At 36.3% G+C, this 21,737-nt stretch overlaps 2 protein-coding genes across 4 annotated transcripts; both read right to left on the bottom strand.

The window, feature by feature from the left end:
* Positions 1 to 192: 192 nt before the first annotated feature.
* On the bottom strand, positions 193 to 12,567 carry larp4ab (La ribonucleoprotein 4Ab). 3 transcript variants are annotated; one of them, XM_038275250.1, is made up of 15 exons: positions 12,176 to 12,567; positions 9,906 to 10,029; positions 9,401 to 9,629; positions 8,917 to 9,053; positions 7,442 to 7,545; positions 7,065 to 7,175; positions 6,584 to 6,637; positions 5,116 to 5,310; positions 4,771 to 4,874; positions 4,076 to 4,258; positions 3,737 to 3,788; positions 3,490 to 3,651; positions 3,258 to 3,391; positions 3,017 to 3,176; positions 193 to 2,838 (listed from the first exon to the last, which is right to left on the bottom strand). In XM_038275250.1, exons 1-15 carry the CDS (start codon positions 12,176 to 12,178, stop codon positions 2,470 to 2,472), a joined length of 2,121 nt encoding a protein of 706 aa, XP_038131178.1. In that variant the 5' UTR covers positions 12,179 to 12,567; the 3' UTR covers positions 193 to 2,469. The 3 variants fall into 3 exon arrangements, with proteins under 3 accessions (XP_038131178.1, XP_038131177.1, XP_038131176.1); XM_038275249.1 differs by having other exon boundaries at positions 9,891 to 10,029; XM_038275248.1 differs by lacking the exon at positions 12,176 to 12,567 and having other exon boundaries at positions 193 to 2,835; positions 9,891 to 10,035.
* Positions 12,568 to 16,778: 4,211 nt separating this feature from the next.
* pfdn5 (prefoldin 5) lies at positions 16,779 to 19,889 on the bottom strand. Its single transcript, XM_038275256.1, has 6 exons — positions 19,729 to 19,889; positions 19,442 to 19,544; positions 19,268 to 19,299; positions 17,797 to 17,871; positions 17,606 to 17,711; positions 16,779 to 17,032 (listed from the first exon to the last, which is right to left on the bottom strand). The coding sequence occupies exons 1-6, from the start codon at positions 19,837 to 19,839 to the stop codon at positions 16,947 to 16,949; spliced, it is 513 nt and encodes a 170-aa protein (XP_038131184.1). The 5' UTR covers positions 19,840 to 19,889; the 3' UTR covers positions 16,779 to 16,946.
* Positions 19,890 to 21,737: the final 1,848 nt, after the last annotated feature.

Here is a 21,737-nt window from a genome sequence, read left to right on the forward strand (position 1 = left end):
CTATTGGTATATAACGAATGCACCAATAAGTTTTTGTCTCCGGTGGGAAAATGGTCCTTTAAATGTTACATAATTATCAGTTATTTCCGGGAGTTTGTTATGGCAGAATATTATGGTATGTTGCTAGAGCTTTGTAAAAAGCAAGACTTGTGTATTTTAACATGATATACACATACGCAGATTTAGTCTTACTTAAAATGCTTTATTATTACACAATATTAGCTTGATAAACCAGTGTGTATTTCAGTAGAAAAAAAAAAGTTTTTGTTTTGTTAAAAGGAACTTTAAATATTTAATGAAATTGGTAGGGTTAAAAGATAAGTAAAATGAACCAAGATCTATACCTTTTACCTAAAATAAAATCTCCAATAAAGTAATACTTGAGCTTGAAATAATATAAGCACTCCTAATGAAAATACACATTTCCCATAATTGGACAATAAACCAGGCAGGACTTTATAGGACGTAATCAGGGTGCCTAGTGCTGAAAAGGCACAAGGTTTGCAAAAACATGCTGAAATCCACAACCAAAATCATAAAAAAAAGGAATTTGTATCATCTTGTTTTCCACATTTTAAACAATCACATAAAGCAAAATGAAAATCTTACTCTCAATATTTTTCTGAATTTTAAGCATCTTATAAGTGGATTTCATTGACCACCTCCACGGGTATGTGTTCAACACTGAAACATAATCCCACCCATTCGCTGGTTTTAAATAAGATCAGTGCACACAAATTCAAATCAAGTAAAAAAAAAAAAAGAAGCAAAGTATCATGTTAGACTCCATAGCAATGACAGCCCTTAAGACAAATAACTAATATATATTCTAAAATTCTACAAAAGAGGAAGAATGCAACAATAAAAAGCTAGAAGCTGAAGCCCCATAGATGGCATTTACAAAAATTTCCTTTTATTAAAATGCAAACTATTTGGGTGAGTTCAAACATGGCAATTTGTTTAAAACGAGAAAAAAAAGGCTTTAAAATTTGACTTGAGAAAACATCTGAATTGCAAATCCAACTTTTCTTTCAGGTCCATCTAAAAATGTTATTTATATTTTTGTATAACTATATGAAAAAAATAAATCCCAATCGTAGCTTGAGAATCTGACTAAACATGATTTTTTTTTTTTATATATATGCACTGATTAGCCTCTTGTCCCTTTTTTTTGGCAAAAACAAAAAGATCCTTTTAGTCCTTTAGTAGAAAAGAATTCATTAAACCTTGTAAATTTAGTTTAGTTACTTTCCTATTTACAGAGGCAAACCTGTCACCAGATAAACATTCAAATATGATTTAATACAACCATATCTGGTTTTATAAAATATTCTCCAGTTCCAAGACCAAAGGAAGAATAAAGGACTTATAGGAAATTTAGGATTTAAATTTAGTTTCATGCTACATTTTAGGCTAGAGTAGCTTACCACTGACAATTTTTATCTAAAATTGAAATGTTACAATAGTAATGTATTGACACAACACAAACAATATTTACATTCAAAATAATCATCTGGCAATATCTTAAATTTGATCACATGCTGCTTTAAACAAGTGCTTAAGTTCAATCATTTTGACACCTTGTGCACTTTTAGGAAAAAAAAAACATGTTTTGAGTGAATATAGCAATGCTCCACAATTACTGAAGCAGCTAAACTAGTGACCGTATTCCAGCTATAAGAGATACTGAACTAACATTTACATCAAAGAAAAAAAATAAAATAAATGCAGAAAACTTAGTTTTCTATTAAACCAGCACAATTGTACCATGACATGACCATACATTCTAGGGTCCAAAAAAAATTGATGGAAAAAAAAAAGTGACAGAAAATAAAGCAAGCATTACCAAATATCTCCAAACTATGTTAAAACACATTTAAAAAGCAAAATCCAAAAAGGAAAAACTAATTTATTTCCAAATCTCGATTGGAATTCCCCCACAGATGCATCCATCACCATGGAGGAATACATTCAATAATTGCAATCCAAGTAATTTACAATCTGATGCAAAAAAATAAAACTAAACAATTACGGTTTTGAGATCCTCAAATACCAATCCTCTGTTGTTTTATCCCCCCTGTTTAATGCATTTCATTGTCAATAAATACATCTTTACCAAATAAAAACCTGAGCAGTCACCCTAAATTTAATACACCAGGATGCTAAAGAGACCTCCTGCAATGATAAGCACAACTTCCCCCATCAGATGATTAAAAAAAAAAAAATAATAATACCCATAATACATTGTCAGGATATCTGTTTAGAAGTACTGCCATATTAAATTAAATTCAAAATTACACACTTAACATTTAAGCACTGCTAAAATAAAAATTTTCCTTTAAGGAACATTGACTTTTAAGTCACAGTAAATATTTAAACATATTTGACAAAATCTGTCAAAAGAAATAGATCCATCTGTATTTACATATTTACACATTTAAATAAGGTCTGTAAAGTTCTGAAATGCATTTATTTTTGTATGGGTGGGGGTACTTTTTGCTCTTTGCCACTGGATTTTGGTCCTCGCTGTGGGGGGAACTGCTTGCTAGCATTCGAGCCCCTCTGATGTTCCCGGATCTTCATCCCGGAACCTTTTGCTCTGGTATGACCGGAAGCGCCACGGAATGTACGGGACAGCTGTCGAGAAGGTTTATCTCCAACTTTCTCAGCACCTTTTTTGGTGTTCAGCTGAGGCTCCTTAACAGTATTGACCTTGAGTTCTTTCAGAGGGTGGTTGGGGGAAGTGACAGGAGGCAAGGGGGATGGCGTCTCTGCTTGCGGTGGGTCTTTGGCTGGTCTCTGGCACACCTCAGCATAGCTAAGCTTTCTTGACTCCTGCTTAAAAAAAAAAAAAAAAAAAACTGATTAGGCACAATAAATCTGAAACGTAATGATGCACACTGCACTGTAGATGTCTGGTATAATGGTAGATCATGGAAGCCCTTAAACTAACAGAACTGCATGAAGAGTGAACAAGTGTGAAAATGCGAGTGTCACATTTAGAGATCTAGCTTACCCATTCTTGCTCTGATGACTGTTTTTGAGAAACAGTTTTACCGCTCACACTGGGGGGTGTTTCTGGAGTGGTTTTACACTCAGCCTCAGTGGATGGAGCGAGGTCTCCCTGCACAGCAACTGGTTCACCTTCATCTCCTTTGTCTACTGTTAGACATGCACTAAAATTTAAAATAAGGAAAATGAGTCTTTATTATTAATACATTTTATAATAAAAAGTGATTTGATTGCTGATTATTTACCCTGAATCTGGCGGTGTTGCCATTTGCATCTCAGCAACAGCTGGTGTAGTACACGGGGAGGTAGAATCCTGTTTGTTAGCAGGACTTTTAGAGCCTTTTGTGTTAACAGCTAATATATTTTCACGATTTCCTGTCTGAAATGCAATTTAGGAAAGAAAAACCAAATAAAAATTACAATCATGCAGCGAAATCAATCCATTTCAGCATAACTGCTATGAAGAGGGATTGTTACCTTGGCTTGAAGCTTTAGGCCACGGACGACATCAGAGAGGCGTACCTCTGTCACAGTTTCTTCCTGAACAGGGACCACAGACCCTGGCAAAGGAGGGAAGCTAGAGCCTGCCAGGTCAAAATTAGGAGGGGCTGCCTTGGCTTCCATCAACGGGACAGGTTTCTGTTTCATTTAAAGAAAGTTAAAAACAAAGAGAAGCAAAAACATATTTTGGAAAATAGATTTTAAAAGGGGACGGAATGCCTACCGTGGAAAACTCGTCTTCTTTTTTCCTTCTCATGCCTTTGTGGCCATTCCTTCTATGTAAAAAAAGATCAAAAGAGTTGGGGGGGGAAAAAATTAAATGGAAAACCAAACATATAAAGCTTAGGCATTACATATCAAGTAGAAACAATGAGTGTCAAACTCCAATTGATTTTTATTCCCCAGTTAAATACAAAATAACTTTTTAAGAGCGGGAAAAATGACAGATGAAAAAAATAAAATAAAAACATAACTCAAACACTCACTGCATTATATATTGCTGCATTTCGTAGGAAATGCTAACATCTTAAATTTCGTTCTACTAATAAAGACTTTAGCTGACCTGTCTCTTCCTGCACGGCCCTGATCTCCACTGGATGTCGAGAACAATGAGGACGCCTCTCTAAGGTTGAAGGCAGATAAAGCAGACTGTGCCGTTGGACCAGAGATGCCATTCATCATTGTCCCTAAAGCCAAGTTAGATGAAATAGGATCTCCAGGTCTATGATGTCCTTTGACATGGTTCCTAACAAGAAAACAACATGCATTAATAGTGAAAATTAAAAGCTACAGTTAAATGTAAGCAGTTCAAAATGTTTAAGAACAAAGAATAAGCCAATGTATAAATAAAAATGAAATATACAGGCATGTTAAACCCATCTTTACAGCAAGATAGGTACATTGGCAATTCTAAAGGGTCATAACCTAGGACTGCCAACAAAGTAGCAAAGTAGTTTATTTGAGACGAGCACTAAAACAGAGTAGAAGATGTTCAAATTATCTGAAAGTGTTTTAACTTTATAACTCAATTTGATAAAATGATGCAACGTGCATCAGCGCAATTATCTTCATGAAAGACGTCACCCAACTACTTAAGGATGAATCTAAACCTATTTATTGCTTCAGCATGTAAACATTAAGCTCACACTTTAAGTACTGAAGCTTAAAAGGGAAAAGAACCAGCTGGTATTACCCATTTAATTACAAAATCATTCAAAACCAGACATGAAAGAGATCTGTATCATAGTTTGCATGTACCTGTTCCTGCCATTAGGACGATGGCCATTGACCGAGCCAGAAGTTAGTTTGTAGTTCCCAGGACTGTTGTATCCATTCACGAATCCAGCATTGGGGAAAGGGGCCTACAAAGATTGTTTAAAATAAGAAATAAAATTTAAAAAAATCCATCCATACAAAAAACATGTCTGTAGTTTGCTGTTCAGAACTTCAGTAATGTTAAAAAGGAGGCATCTACCTAACTAGGTTTGAGATTTTTTATATATATTTTTTTTTTATCAGGATTCTGTATTGAAGAGGACAAAAACTTTATCTGAAAAGGTACAAAAAAAAAAAAAAAAAAAAAAAACCTTGTACAGTACTCACCAGTGGCGTTTCAAAGTGTGGCACAATCGAGGGGTTCCAGGTAGGAGACACCAAAGGGTAAACAGGATACTCCTGCTGAGGGCTGTACACCGGTGGCATATACACTGGAGGCACATACTGGGCCTGTGGTTGGCCTGGCTGCTGGTACACCCCTCCATTCTTCCCAAAGAATGTATTTATGGCCTTAATGCGAGCCTAAAGAGAAAAAAAGCTGTTGGTTTTTTTTTTTAATGTACAAGAACAGCTCTAGAAACTTTGTGTTGTTGCTTTATTGTCGTTTTATCCCCTCAGATCTCATAATCTCACGGTCATGAGGCCATAAAACACTGCTATAACAAGGGGAGAGGAGAAAAAGAAGGGTAAGGAGAGGAAAGGTTGAAGGGAAAGAGTAGGGCAAGTAAGGGAGGAGGTAAAGCAGAGATCAAGATTTATGTAGAGTAAGTGAAGGTCCTCCTGGATAGACAGTGCATATGGGTCCTTCCAAGCGCGATACTGATCATCACTGGGGACAGGTGAACAGAGGCCTTGCTAAAGGATTATTCACCTTTGACTTGCACGACATTAAAACTTAAGTTTGGATACATTCTTTGGAAATGTGACAGATCAACCAATCAAAGTCATGCATTGTCAAATTGTAAGTCACAGTATTATAAGGAATTGTTTAGTTCCCTGCATGCTTATTCGGACATTTTTACTTAGGGATGTGGTCATTTTACTGTCAACTATTTAGAAATCAAGCCTCTGAGAAAAGTTCACACCGTTATTGATCCGCACACAGAGGATTCTATATTGTACCACAGGGTCTGACCTTCAGTGCTGTCTTATAGAATGACATATTTAAAAAGAATCTGATGTATACTCACTGCTGTAATGTACACTGTGTACTCGTATCAAAACAGTGTGTGGAATTCAGGCAAAAAAACCTGGTTCTGATTTATGTAATTTCTTCACAAACCTTCAAGGCCTTTATAGAACAGCTGGATATCCTAAGATTTAAACAGACTACATGGGCCATCTAAATGATCAAGTCACTGCTTATTTTGGCTTAACTCATCTTATCCTAACAAAATACACCAAAATTTGTGGTTCAATTGTGGAAAAAATATGAAACAGCCCAAAGTATTGAAAGAGCTTTGAGAACTGTAGAACTGACCTTTTTTTACATAATTTATTCTACATACGCAGTTGGCTTTGTTGTGGATAGGTGGGACAAAAAATGGGAAAAGGGATTTACAGTAATCACAATGTGCACAAGAATAAGGTGATGTTGTTAAATGAAACATGACTGGGCATTGTTCATTTTAGACAGACCACCTCTCTTTATAAGGCATTTATCCACCCAAGGTAAAACTAAGGGTAAATCCCACAAGCCTTTACATGATTAATTAACTGGCTTTTCCATGACACCTGAAAATGAAAGTTGATCTTGCATATTTCAATTTAACATCAAATTTTTTTTTTTTTTTACCATAATGGGTTTCCCTTTGAAGACTTTAACTTCCTCTCGTAGGTACCTGTATGCCTGAATGAGAATCAAAAAAGAAAAGGAACAAATTTTCACTCAACAGCTATTTTATTTTAGTTCATTAAAAAAAACTGTCCCCTAAACCGAACTGATGATTATGCTCAAAATGTATTTTTTTCAAAGTCATCATATTTACCTATTTTCTATTGAGAACTACCAAAGCTACCAGTGCTTTAAAAAATGACTAAGAATGAAGGACTAGATTTTAAAAAGATAAAACAATTGTGGCACTATAGGGCAAGTTACCATTTCTTATCACTTACAAACATTATTGAGCATAGTTAACAATTATATTTAGGTTTATAAACAAAAAAAAATGGTATGAAAATGTTGATTTTCAAAATATATCACTTAGTGCCCTATAAAGGGTTAAGTAAAATCTATAAGTATAATAATCAAACTAAAGAAATTAGTTATAGCGTACCTGCAGTGCATCCATATCCGACTGAAAAGTTATGTACCAGTTGCTGTTGTGAGCAAACTCAACACCCAGCAGTTTTGGACAGTTTTCATTCTTGAAAAGAGCCTCTACCTCCTATTGAAAAAAATAAATGCAATATGGATTCAATATCAAAGAATATTACAAACTCAACTATAAAATAGCATATTTATTGAGATGAATTTAAGGCACAAAAGAAACACTAAGCAGGCTTAGATCTGCCATCTCCGATATCTGACTTACAACAAGCTTTCTAAATTAAGTTGCAAGCAGTGGGGGGAAAAAGCACCCATGAGCACTTAGCAGGCTTTACAGTTTATTTACTCAATCCAGAAAACGGCTTAGTATGCAGCAATTTTTACCTCAACTGGTGTAGTCTCTGGCACTTCCCTTAAAATAATGATACAGCGGCTGTGGTTAGGTCGAACTTTCTCACCAGCATCATCAACTTGCACTAAGGGAGAAGCTGTACAAAGAAAAAAGAAGAAGAAAGAAAAAGACACCACTACATAAGCTTTATGTCAATAAGGGTACGCTGGGTTAAAATAAAAGCTGTTAAAACCACTATGCAATTAGATTTCCCCATGTTGCTGAGGATTTTAACTGTTAAAGAAAACATTTCGTTGATTCATTTTATGTCTTTTTATCCTCAAAAGGTAGAGTTAAAATAAAGGTTTATTTATATCAATGTCTACCGTAAAAATTGTGAGCCTGAGGTGTAGATCATAAGGTGTAGCCTGAGGTGTAGATCACAAAAGATTTTAGGACTAAATTATGAAACAAGTTTCTTCAACTACAGAAAATTTAGCAGTTCTACCACTTATTTAATGACTGTTATTGTGAAATAGACAGCCTGCCTGAAATTACTGTAATTATACCATATATTCTGACAATCCTGGTTTTGTGTACTTAGTTGTGATACATACTTGTTTACTGCACCACTTCACGGTTCTCACTTAAAAGGCTTGATAGACAGTTTACTGTGTAGTCCCACACCAAATGCTAACACCAAGCTCCTTTAACAAGCTCGGCCCGCCAGACTAATTCACGCCGCGTACATTAGTCTGGAAAGGAGCTGGTAGACCCTGATTTCAAAGGAGGGACTAACAGATGTGATGCAAAAAAAAAAACTCACAGCAATCAGTTGTTGTAATGTTAACGATATTAAGAGTTCTTTGGGGACATAAAGTACATCATTAAAACATCGGTCCGTTGCAGCTTCAATCTCGACTGTCTACCACTGCAGTTCAGCATAGAATAAAGTTAATGCAGTCTGGGGAAGGTCTGATGATGTTTAAATTGATGTTTCCTCCAACATAATTTTAAATTAAAGCTACAGTACACATGAAATAAAAATGTGTCATTGTGATTTAATTGACCACTTGTAAAATGGCTTTGGGTGTGTTAATATAGTTCCAAGGAGATGCTTTAGCACTCTGCATGCATGCAGTGTCTTTGAAAAGATGGACTTTCACTGCTTTTGAAGCACAAACTTGATAAGTTGACAAAATGCTTTAGTTACCCAAAAGTGGTGGGGAAAATGTCCCAATGAAATAGAATGGGGAATGAAACTGATTTGTCAAATCCATAAACCATACTTTTACTATTCCAAGTGCATTGCAGAGGTTGTGAACGGTAAAAGTTTAGAGACAGAATTCCACTTCCTTCCTCAACTGTCACAAATATAACAGTTAAGACATAGAACAGTTTTTCAGGCTTTGGCGAGGCTTTCAACACAGTTTACGCTTTCTCCAACAAACGTTTACATGAATATGTCAACAGCATCTCCACAAGCATTATTTTATGCCAATTACGACAAGCAAAGTATTGTCAATACCTCTCAATACTTCCAGAATCAGATCCATATCAGTGGTGAGAGCTTTGATGTCCTCCATGCAGGCAATTGTCCAGATAGGAATAAACTGATCACCATCCATCTGGGATATCAGGTAAAGATCCTTAGAAAGGTTCTCTCTGAAAGAAATAGGACATTTTATACAGCATTGTTTTCCACTTCAACTCAAACTCCATTTGAATAATAAATTCTTCCACACCATTTCCAGTTAGAAATCACAAAACTTCCTGTAAATCGTGTTTAAAATTGTCTGACTTAAAACCACGACCTTGCAATGCAGACATGGAGAATTATTTCCTGAAATAATCATGTTTGAATTGATAAGTATGCGTTAAAAAAAAAAAAAAAAAAAAAAAGGTTTCAACACTTTCAGTTGCAACACAGTAATTTTGGTTAGTTTCCCTGTTTTTTTAAGCCATTTCCAAATACATACAAAGCCTTGAGTGAGGCAACAAAGATGATTTACCTAGAAAAGCAGAACTCCAGTCGCTTTTTTAATGACTCTCTTACGCTCTCCTCAGTCACTGCTTCTCCCTCAGACAGTTCAGCGTGTGTAGAGGGATTGTCCTGTTGATCGTAGACCAAATACCCCAAATCTGGAAGCTCCACATCATTGTGTGTGAAGTATTCCTCAGGGCTATTCAGGTAGTCCATAGAGTATCCTTTACTCTCCGGAGAGAACAGCTCTGAGAATCCTAAGGCAGAAAGTCTTTTATATTAATGCTCTGCTTCGATATGTTAATAATCAGCTGAACGAGGGCCGATTTTGCCTCTGCACAGACACTTAAGGCCCAAAAGTCTACTTGTTTCTTCATATTTTTTATTTACTGAGTTAGCAGCAAATATTGTACTCAACCCTCATAAGACACTTTTCAATATCATACAGACATAAGACATTAGATGCTTTATAACAGCATCATGAAAACAAAAAGAACAACTCCCAACAAGACGCATACCATCAGTCATCTCACCAGAGGAAGAGTTTGTGTGCAGCCAGGAGGAACCATCTGATACTTCTGGGATGTCGTTCTGTTGCGCTGGGATCTCCTGCCACACTTTGGCATTAGGGTTAAGATTAGTTCCCTTGGTGGTCACCTGCATGGTAAGGATAGAGATGATGAACATCAGACTGCACACACAACAAATAGCTAAATAAAGTATGCAGCAAAAGCTGGGGAATGTGGAACAGTTTACTACCATCTCAATATAAACTTTAAGCTACAAAAACCATGCAAAAAACAATAAAAAAAATAATAATTTAAGATTTTTATGAAGTTTATTCATTAGAAGCTTGACAAGAACAAAGTGAAAGAGGGCAGGAACCAAACGAGGTGTGTTTGAGTTTAGGACTGTCGCCTCAACACAAACCACATTCTCTGTTTGTTGCTCTAACTGTATGTAGTGATAAATTTAGCACCACAACATTTTTGACATTTGTTTCCATTCCTACAGTACATACTAAAAAAACATTGGTATAAATCTGTACTTAAAGTATAAAGTAACCTATTAAAAAAAAAAATAAAAAAAAAAACAGCCGGATGCCACTGTATGAATTGAAAGCTCAATTTTCAGCTAAGGATGAGGGAGGGAGGTCTTGTTGGTTCTGTACTTCCGATACGCTCTCACCTGTGTCCACCCTTTCAAATATTTCAACATCTTTTTCTGAATACGGAATTGTAGCATAGAATAGACAATTCGCGTTTGCAGTTTGAAAAACACCTGCTTTCTTCTGATGATTTCTTTTAGCTAACCAATGAGTGTTTGAATTATACGACTCATCCAATTACAGTAGTTTTCACTAGATTGGGATGCGTCAATGATCTGCATTGGATGGCGGACATGACGTGAAATAAATATTTATAAACATTAAACCAAAGCCAAGAGAAACGAGTAACATTTGTTTTTAAAATGTAAGGAATAGAAAGTACAGATACTTGTATCAAAAAGTACTTAAGTACAGTATTGACAACTCTGATCATTACACACGTTGATACTGGGTAACAGATTGCCAGTGAGATATATTAAGACATGTACATGAACGTTTAACATCTCAATATTTGCACCAACTTTAAAAACCTCAAGCAAACATAAAGAGTACGGAATAGCAGTGCACCCACATATAAAAGTAAATATCAATAGATTAGATCACGGATATATTTAATTTAGGGTGAAACACAGTTGAAGAAGTTGAACAACCTTGCATTTTGACAGCCTATTGTTCAATCACACAAAAGCATTGGCTAAATTTAATCACATCCAATCCATTGAATGAAGTAACCGTAAATCCAGCTTTACACATTGAAACGCCAAACCCAGAGCTCCTATTGGTTTGCTTCACCCTAGCCCCGCCCCTCTGTCTTCGCATGGATCAGTGCTGAGCGAGTTGATCCGCCTGGAAAGCTCGCATTTCACAACGTTAAGCAACCCGTCATCCCATCAAAAGACATGACTCTTCTGTATTTGCTACGTGTTAAAATGTTGCATGTAAAAAATCCACCTTGTAGACTAACCCTGATTACAAATCCGCAGCTTTGCCTTTTTAATAAACAAAGGAAAACGACTTAGACGTTTGAGAGGAGCACGTGGCGTCGACATACTGCTAAGAGTTTTGGAACTTGCATATACGCCGAAAACCTGTTTATACCACTCGATTTAACCATACATGTTGGTGATAAGCGACAACAAACACGTTGAAACCCAACTAACCCATTTTTAAGGATAAAGTCCCCGTCGACCTTCGGTAGACACGCAGCGGCTAACATTTACCCGATATCACGTGCAGAAGTTACAACACGTGTAAAACCCGAGAAATCACTTCATTTAACATTTGAGCAAAGCATTTTTTCCCAATAATCCCGGAAAGCAATAATGCGTATTAAAAATGACAAGTTGATTCTCAGTAGTGGTGTTTTTTAAAGTACCATATGTTAACTTTATAACATCAACGTCACCGGCGTTTAGCTAACTAGCTAGTGTTTACTACTAGCAAACCAGCTGTAACCGGCCTGACTTTACTTTTCCATCCTAATTTGTTAAAAAGGTTGAATTAAAAGCAGTTCAATGCTGAATCTTCTATTCTCTATTAGTCTCTCGGCGTCTTAAACGTTGACAAAACACACAAGGAGCTGCCGAGTATGAACGACCTTCACGTAGCACAGAGTGAAAGAAGCAGAGAAGACTGAACTGAAACAGGTTGGCAGTCATTAGCCGAGGTGAAAGAGCCTCCAGGCCGCACACTTACCATAATAACTCGATATTCGTCCTCTACGCTGGTTAGTGCTGCTGAATAGAATTTATGCAGACCACTTTCTTTCGTATAAATCTTTAAATATCTTTTTTTTTTTGTATTTGTAGTCCTTTTCTTTGTCGGTTGTAAATGCGGTCTCAGCACGCTGTGGTCCCTCTGTCGCGCGCGTGCTCAACTTTCAGCAGTTAGTCTCGCGCAAAGCAACTTTAACCAGTGACTAGCAGTTAAACGGCACTTTCGCTAAATCTCTAAAGATGTATCCGCCTGTAACATTAGTTGAAGTAATTCTCTATTAATTTCTCATGTCTAACTGAGAGCCACGCAGCGGTTAATGCAGCGTGTGACAGCTGCTGCTCCTTCTGACTGCACCCCGCCCGCTCCCACCTTAAAAACAACGAAACGGCTGCGACGAACCTCCCTGATGAGGAGGCAGTTCCCCGCTGCTGGAGAGGATGTTGATGTAACCATGAGAAACACCGAACTGCCTTGATCTTAGAAGTTTTGCATTTTTACCCAAGGATATGGGAACTGGCAAATTTAAGTCTCCCCCTTATTTCCATTAAGCAAACTTTATGATTCAGCACTTTTTAGAGAAGTTGCTTTCATATGATTTAGAGATGTTTTTATAGGTTAAGAATGCCATGCAGATATTTTAAGACATGGGCGGTTCTAGACAGGCTTCAACGGGGGCCAGTGCCCCTGTAAATTATGTCCTGTCCCCTGTACTGAAAAAATAATACTTAAAAGAAATTCTAATGATGATATGCGCTGGAACAGACATGGGCTGCGTTCACACTGCAGGCCTTGATGCTCAATTCCGATTTTTTTTTTACGTTGCCGTTCATATTTTCAAATATATGCGACTTGTATGTGATCTCCTGTGTGAACTGCAGTCCTACAACGCAAGTGTCCTGCATGCACAGTAGAGGACGCAATGACGTCACAGGCCAGCATGCTTTTATTTTCCAGAAGTAAACATGGATGGTAGTGCCGGTGCGCATCTAGTGGTCTTTTCCAACCATAAAAACACAATATTTTCAATATGGTTAAAGATAAATACTGCTCTCTGATTACACATTTCTTGCCGCGTCTTCATAGCAAGACACAGAATAGTGACCTTTGTTGGGCATTAATGATGTTCAGGTTGGATGAATGTGACCTGGCTGTTTAGACACAGGTCGCATTTGAAAAGATCAGATCCGTATTGGATTCAGGACCACATAGCCAAGTGGCCTGGGTCAGATTGGAAAAAATCGGATTTGTGTTGTTCAGATTGCCATGAAAAGATCAGATCCAGGGCGTATGTGGGCAAAAATAATCGGATTTGGGTAATTTCAGGCTGCAATGTGAACGTAGCCATGGTTACTGATAGGTCCTTTGGATCCATTTCATTTTTTTTCTTTACAAATTATGTTTTAGTGGTGTTGAGATAGGATCCCAGTTTTCATCTGCTAAATTTTTTTTTTTTAAACAAATGAAAAAAAATGTTTACAGCTGCATTATTGAGTGTTTCTTGAGTTCTAATTAAGATTTTATAGAAAATGTTAATTTGATATTAAATTAAGTGAAAATATGTAAAATTCCTAAATTATAAATGTATATTGACCTCATAAATAGAATTTTAAGTAAACCTAATTGAATAGAAATTTCACTTTATGTAGCTCTCGTAATATATTTGAATCCCTTGTCCTGTTTTTTTATTTAATGCTTTTCTGTGCCCCCCATGAAAACACGCTGGCCTCCTCCTGGCCCCCTGGTACATTTGGTCTAGATCCGCAACTGTTTTAAGAATATATATATATATATATATATATATATATATATATATGTAAATAGTTTCAGTAATCCAATTCTTAAAGGGATTTTTATTATATTAATTCATTATAGGTTGCATAGATTCAGCCACACATTTTTTGATTAATGAAGATTAGAGCTAATGAAAAAAGATTTTAGATACTGATTAGTGTCCATTTATCACAATATTATTGTAATAAGCATAGGGATATCCAAAATGCTCTAGAGATATCCCAATAGATGACTGTGCTGAACATGGAACGGACTAAGGGCCGGTTTTATCAAGATCCAATTTTGCGTGCAGTAATTTGCGCTCGCAAACTGGAATTTTGCACAAGGGGCTGAACCATGGTTTGCGGGTGATTTAACAAGAGTGATTGCGTAACTGGTGGCAGGTGCAAAACTGTTGGAGACGCCCTATTTAAATGATGGTTTTGCGGTTTGCGGCAAAGTAGTTTGTACAAACTAGTGCATTAAGAAATTTAAATCTTACAGTGACACCCCCACCCCCTCCAAAAAAAAAAAAAATTAAATATATATATATATATATATATATATATATATATATATATATATATATATATATATATATATCTGCTTCATTTCGATGTCTCCTTCTTGCGACAATAACCGCTGCCATGTGTGCGCAATTACGCATACAGACCATTTGCACCTTCTTTTGAAACACGTTACATATAGAGTCAGATACCGTTAGCAAAATTGCTTTCAGGTTTGATAAATCACTTTGCGAGTGCTAAATTAATATATTTACATGTTCTCTTCCCACAAGACGCAATTTTGCGTGTAAACTCCCCATATTGCATATTCATTGCAGAAAAAGTACTAAATGGATAAGAGGCGCTATTTAGCAAGTTTTAAAGACCAAATCCTTTTAGCACGCTGTTGATAGATCAGTTTGTACATTTTTTAGCGTGCGCAGTGAAATAGCTCAAGTTTTTATACACACAAACCTTTGATAGATCCGGCCCTAAGTAAAGTTGATCAACATCTGCAGATTTCTCTTCAAGCAACAACTCCAGCCACAATCCAACCTCTGCTCTGTTTTACAAATCTCTCAAGGCTGGAGTTATGTCTGTGCACCTTCTTGTATCACATTTTTCCTTCCACCAAACTTTCCATTTTTTGCTTAGATTACTTTGTGATGGTCTGTGATTTGGCTTCCTTATAAACGGTCAGTGACCACCTGCAGCAAGTCCCATTTTAACAAACACCCTTTATTACAACATTTAGTAGAACGAAATAAGTCAAACTGGGGCATACAGAACACTCAAATATAACTGTTCTGTATCTCCTTAAGTGACTCTCCACCAAACCACTTTACAACTTTTGTTTGTGAAGGTGCCTCTCAATTTTTAAACGCAAAATATGCAATGAATTTAATTATTTTGTTGTATTTGTAATCTTCACTAGATCCAAAAATAGTCATCCACCATGTGATTTTGTATTCCCTGAGCTATTAAATCAAAGGGTGTATGGGTAAATTCTAGAATACAATCATGTAATATTAATTTACCCCAATAAAAACTGTTTCAAAATGTTTGACATTATACATTACTAGAATAATTGTTCTAGGCCACAGTGTAGTGATTTGCATACAATTGACTGATGCCATAACTTCTCTCCTGCTACTCCTAAAAACATGCACAGTACACCAAATCCATTCAGCATACATGAGCAATACTTATTGTGATAGTTATTGCAGTAGTGGTACCAACAACTAGTGTTGTTTGCTGTGCCTTCACAGCTTTGCTGTTTAATTCTGAGTTTTACAGTTATAAGAGAGGCTTCAAAGGTTAAACAAGGTCAAAGAATTTTGAAATACTGTTTGACTTTAAAATAGGAAAAGAGTCAAGGAGATTATAAATTAGGAGGTGAAATTGTTTGGATAAATTACTAAATTACAGGCACACCTGTTGATACGGTTTAAGCCCTAATTCAAAACACTGCTGCCTTGAAAGAAAATATGCAAAGATGTCAGGAAGAAAAATGTAGACGTCCACAAGTCTGGTTAATCACTGGAAACAATTTGCAGTTGCCTCAAACATCTGTTCTACTGCAGTATATAAAAAACACAACAAAAGAAGGTCCAGTCATGGTGACATTGAAAAAGGAACGTGCCCCAAAGGCAAACGGGTTTTTGTGTGAACGTGCAACTTAAGAAAAGCTCAAAACAGGTTTAGATGCTAACAGAAGCCTTTAAAAACATCAGCTGAAAGGCCTATACCTAAAAGAAACATAAAACACCAGATAGGAATTTACAAACGCACCCAGGGACAAAGATCTCTTACTTGGAGTCATGCTCTGAGGTCTGAAGAAATTCAAACTAATGTTTGAAGCTTGCAAGCCCATGAAAAAAAAACAATCCAATTGGGAAACAAAGGAGTGGCAGAAATATTTGATCCAAGGCAAACAGTTTAAAAAGGCAAATCTACTAATGATCAGTTATCAAAGATACATGTGGAAACTTCTAAAATTAAAATTTTTGTTTTAAAAACCTTTTATGTTTCTTAAACAATAGGGCACAGGGGTGTTGTCATGAATTATGTATTTATCTAGTGAGGCAAACCTACCTTACTGACCACAGTAACAGAGGAATGCTAGTGCAAAGTTACAAATCTAGTTTTCCCACTATTAAAAAATAACTAGAAAATCGAATCTTTTGACTATCGTGAAGCCTACAGACAAACCAGACACCAAAATAAAAAGTTAAGCAAAGTTTAACAGCTTCACTTGACAGACTTGTTACTTAAAACACCAGTTGGAATAAATAAGCCACAGGAAATATAGTGTGGTAACACCAAATTTATTCAATTGAAATTATTGCAAGTACACAAGAGATCCTCCTAATACTATCACACCAACAATTTAAACTGAATTGTACATTTTACGTCATCTTGTGAGGATAAACTTCAAAATGTCTAATTCCAAATGGCTCAATCATGTCTTCTGATTAGGCCTTAGTGCTTCCAATCATCTGTGACGCCTGTTGGCTCTGTTGTAATTGTTGGATCTTCAGGTTCATTACTTCAATAACAGCTGCAACACAGAAGCATTTGTTGTGAGTTAACAATAATCTTCTCTAAATTGGTGTATGCTATGTTTTAAAACAGGCATCCCCAAACTCGGTCCTCAAGGCCCCCTGTTCTGCAGGTTTAAGAGGTTTCTCTGCTTCAGCACAGCTGGTTATAATGATTGCAGTAGACCAAAAGCCTGTTAATCAGCTTTCAATTAAAATCAGCTGTGCTGGAGCAAGAAAACCTCTAAATCCTGCAGGACAGGGGGGCCATGAGGACCGAGTTTGGGGATGCCTGTTATAAAACATTCAAACAGCATCATGTTTGCCCTTAAATTTTTATTATTTTTTAAATATTGGTCACCTTTTAATCGAATAATTTTTTTCAAAACTCAAATCAATATACCAGAAATAAACACACAAAAAAGTTAAGTTACTCCAAGAAACCTGGCTCTGCATCTGTCCCTTGTTTAATCATATATAAACGGATTTACCACTTTCTTGGCTTCATCTTCAAAAGGTAAAAAAAAAAAATATATCCGAGTGCGACTCCATAAACTCAAGTTTTCTGAGGGAAAACAAGTTCTTCATTTTACCTTGTTTCATAGCGTGTTTCTCCTGAAGAGCTGGCTGGATTTTTTCTATCTGCTTCGAGAGGAAGTCTATTTTACGCTTGAAGAATGCTTTAGAGTCCTCCACATTCTACAAAAAACAAATATGCATGATCAATGTTCATTTTTATTATCAATGGATGTGAATGGTATGCTCTGAAAAGAAAATATGTCACCTTTTCAACATAATATCCGGTCCCCACATCCACTAAGACATGTTCTACGTCATTTAACATTCCAGGGACATACATCTGGGTAGAATCAATGGTGAAGGATCTCTAAAAGCTGCACATCTTTGAACACATAATGACTAGACAGAACAATATGATGACTGTCAGGGGAGGTAAAAAAAAACAAACAACCTCCCATCTGTTAGCAGGTGGGATATATCAAGTAGGCAACTTACAGTTAGCTGCTGAAATCAATGCGATACCTAGAAATCCCACATCCTCCGTAACCACCCCGCTCCATTCCAGACCGCCTGCATAAAGCAAAGCCTACAGCTGTCTTGCTCCACTCCGAAGTGCGCTTCGGAGCGGTATTTCAATCACAGGAGAAAAACCATGCTGTAATGAACACTAGATTTGACATAATTAAAACTCACCATCAGCATCTATTACACAGGTTTTTGCCCAAACCATTAGTTTTTATTTTACGGTCTCTGTATTTGGAATAATCATACAAAATACAAAATCCGTTTGTTCTTTACTTCCAAATCAGCATCTGTTCATCCATGCCTGCGATAAGTTTGTTTTGAAGTTGTGAGATGAGCTATTGGAAGTTGTTATTACTGGAATTTGATGAAACTCTTAAGCCTCTCAGTATAAAATTAATATTTTGATTGAGATCTGCTTTCCGGTATGTTGAAGTACCAATAGTTTGCATCCAATAATGAATTAAACGCCATTAATTTCTGGGAATATATAAGAATGCTCTAATTTGTAGTTACCAATCTGTCGTTACCATATTTCAATTTGACAAATCTGATCTTTTTCCTGTTTGGTGCAATTGCAGATCTTAATCTGGCCGGACCAGAGCAAAAAAAAAATAAAAAATAGCTTGGCTCTGTATATTGACAGTGAATGGAGAAGATGAACGTAGATGTGGAACAGTTCTCATTGAGTAACATGACTTCACAAGTGCTCCACACAACGTATGAGAGCGGGGCGGGAGGATGTGTAATCTGAGGGTTAGAAAGCAGACAAAACAAGCTACAGTAAGGGCTTTTAGAAAATCACCCTTTAATTCATTTACTGCCAGATATAAACAGTTCATGACAATTAAATGCAACAAAATATAACTAAACAATGCCATTTAGAGACAACTGGTGATGTCAGCATTTCTTTTCACCAAGCACTTGTTTTCACGTGTAATTCTGTCCAGGTGATTGTGTAGATCAGGTGTCCAGTCCTCAAGAGCTGCCATGCAGTAACTTTTAGATGCATCTCTTCTCTTACACAGCTGAATCGAAAGGCTTAATCCCCTCATTTAGCTCAGCATAGGCATGGTAAGGAGCCACTCATTTAATTCAGCTGTGATAAAAATGGGATGCATCAAAAAGTAGCAGGATAGTAGCTCTGGAGGACTGGACTGTAGCACCCCTGGTGTAGGAATAGTGAGAGCCAGGAAAGCTGTTCAAAAGGATACAGAACTGGTGAGAGGCACAAGCAACTCTTTTCCTGTTTGGGAAAACAAAGAAAGCATCGTTACAAGTAAATGTTATAAGCAAAAGAGAAACTATAACTCCATGCCAGCTGTACTCCCGAGAATCTAAGCATTGCATTGCATGTTCTCTAGAAGTCCATTTGCTACCTTACGCACCTTTATTGTTTGGGTTCAAGACGTTCAAGCTGTCTTTGGCTTCAACAAACTTGTTCTGGGCAACTTTCAGCTGACTTATAGAAGACGTCAAGAACTCAACCTCCTGAAACAAAACATCACCATAAAGAAATGAGCCCGAGAAAGGCATGGTGCTAACATGCTAACGGGATAACAACGGCATCCAATCCCAGGGCAGTGAGTCGATTTTCTTAAACCCTGGTAAATGCTTCTGTATAGGACGTGTGGAATGTAAATACGCATCTCCAATGACATAAACAAAAAAATACCTGGTCCAGTTGGCTCTTCAGTCCTTCTAATTGAGGAAGGGAGAGGTCTGTGAGATTCACCGCCATATTGGAAGCGTGATGAGTAAAAGGACCGCATTGGGTGCGCACCATTATTTACCCAGAGAGCACCGCGCCGCCGTGGCGGAGTGGGGACACATCTTCAGATGGAGAATAGTATACCAAGAGCTCAGCTTTTAAATATAAAAGGCGCCGAGTTTTTGGTCTCAAGGTGAAAACACACGTGATAATTTTCTTTATTATATATATATATATATATATATATATATATATATATATATATATATATATATATATATATATATATATATATTTTCCGTTGTGATAGTGATAACCGATATAAAACAGAATATGCATCAACCTCTGTCGAATATTTAGTAGCGTAGGCATTTTTTTCTTATATTTCCGTTACAATGTCGTTTAATAAAATGGTTATCACAGATCTGGCGGCTAAATACTTTTTCACCTCTATGAACTCCTCCTTGGCAGCTTTTACCAAAGTCATGCACCGGTTGACTGTTAAGGAGTAGACCCATCACTTGTTCGTCCGAGTAAAAATGGAGCCACAACGATATTTGAAATACTGCCCCCTTGTGGTCAAATTGTATTCGGTAAAAACACATCCCTGAGGTTTTAGAATTGGGTTCAGGTTTGATTTGTTGCTTATCTTACGTAAAGCTGTTGTCTGATCCATATAGATTTGCACAACTTGTAAATGATTTCTAAATCTTGTTATAAATATAAAAATGCACAACACTTAATTAGTAAATGTAATAGCGAAAAAAAAAAAAAACATCCTTTAAAGTTTTCCCACAACACACACTAGGCAAGGTGTAGGATCAAAAAAAAAAAAAAATCCATGGAAAGAAGAAGCTTTGTAACAAATTCTAAATATGCTTTAGTGTTTACAGATTAAAAAAAGTAAATTCTACTTGCATGTATTCACCAAAGCCACTATAATCAATATGTCCTAAAATTTTAATGTGTAAAATAAAAGAAATGTCTGAGCAGGATTACTGAAACCTTTAAATAACAGTGAACCAGTAGACTTCTCGAGGATGAGTTTAAAATATATTTTAATCCAGTAACACCATCTCCTATGTAAATCCAAACAATTAGCTAAAGAAAATGACAATTACATTTGATGGTAAACTATGTTTTACCCATAAGTTTAAACATGCATTTTAAGGATGTTTGTTAAATACAAGATAGAAAATGTTCAAATGAAAGTATAGAAACCTGTACGGTTGAATAAACAGAGTGTGATTGAAAAATAATGTGAAGTTTTGGACTCTTGGATTAAAATGTTATTTCATAAATGCCATTCAACATAAAGGTTAGACCAATTTTCAATTATTTCTAATTTTATCACCCAGTATATTAAAGAAATGGAAAATAACATCTTTAACATGGGAGGAAAAATCTAATCAAACACTCCAGTCCTCTGAATAGCCCTGAGTGTTTGACTGGAACAAGCAGCTGTCATGTCTTTGCAGCTAGAAGTCCATTTACACCGGCTGAGATACCAGAAACTAGCCCCACCTCCTTTAGCTTTTATTTCTTGTTCCAATAATCGCTTACACATAAACCCACAATTCAACATTTCACAAAATGCCAATTTTTAAAAATGTATATGTAAACATTTTAGAAACATATGGTGTCACCCTATAATCAGCTTTATACATTAAAAATATAACTTCAAATATTCATACCTTTTAAATGGCTCTGCTTCCATACAACCGAATCAAATGGCTACATTGCCTCCTCCTCCACATGTAGTCAAGTCATCCAGTTAAACTTCTCAGGGAATTATAGTTCACAAAAACAAATCTATAACATGAAACGTGGAGAAAATTTTGTAACTAAGAAAAACTATAACCAAATGTTTATACCCTTCATTTTTGCTTCTCTTTATTAAAAGCCTTTCAAGCTGATGTGCAATGTTTTTCTCCCCCAAAGGGTTCAGTCAACTGTGATTGAACACATTTTTG

The sequence above is a fragment of the Cyprinodon tularosa genome, unplaced genomic scaffold (genome assembly GCF_016077235.1).
Source record: "Cyprinodon tularosa strain WSP-4 unplaced genomic scaffold, ASM1607723v1 ctg95, whole genome shotgun sequence".
Classification (NCBI taxonomy): domain Eukaryota; kingdom Metazoa; phylum Chordata; class Actinopteri; order Cyprinodontiformes; family Cyprinodontidae; genus Cyprinodon; species Cyprinodon tularosa.

Bases quoted from the DNA above. Each gene is read 5' to 3' on its own strand.
- larp4ab (XM_038275249.1), bottom strand. The intron at 9,054-9,400 runs GTAAATCATCTT...TATTTCTTTCAG, and splicing joins CTGGAGTTCTGCTTTTCTAG to AGAGAACCTTTCTAAGGATC. The intron at 5,311-6,583 runs GTAAAAAAAAAA...TTTTCTCTTTAG, and splicing joins TCAAAGGGAAACCCATTATG to GCTCGCATTAAGGCCATAAA.
- pfdn5 (XM_038275256.1), bottom strand. From the start codon at position 19,839: ATGGTGCGCACCCAATGCGGTCCTTTTACTCATCACGCTTCCAATATG. The intron at 19,545-19,728 runs GTATTTTTTTGT...GTTTTGTTTCAG, and splicing joins TGAAGAGCCAACTGGACCAG to GAGGTTGAGTTCTTGACGTC. The intron at 17,712-17,796 runs GTGACATATTTT...TGTTTTTTGTAG, and splicing joins CCGGATATTATGTTGAAAAG to AATGTGGAGGACTCTAAAGC.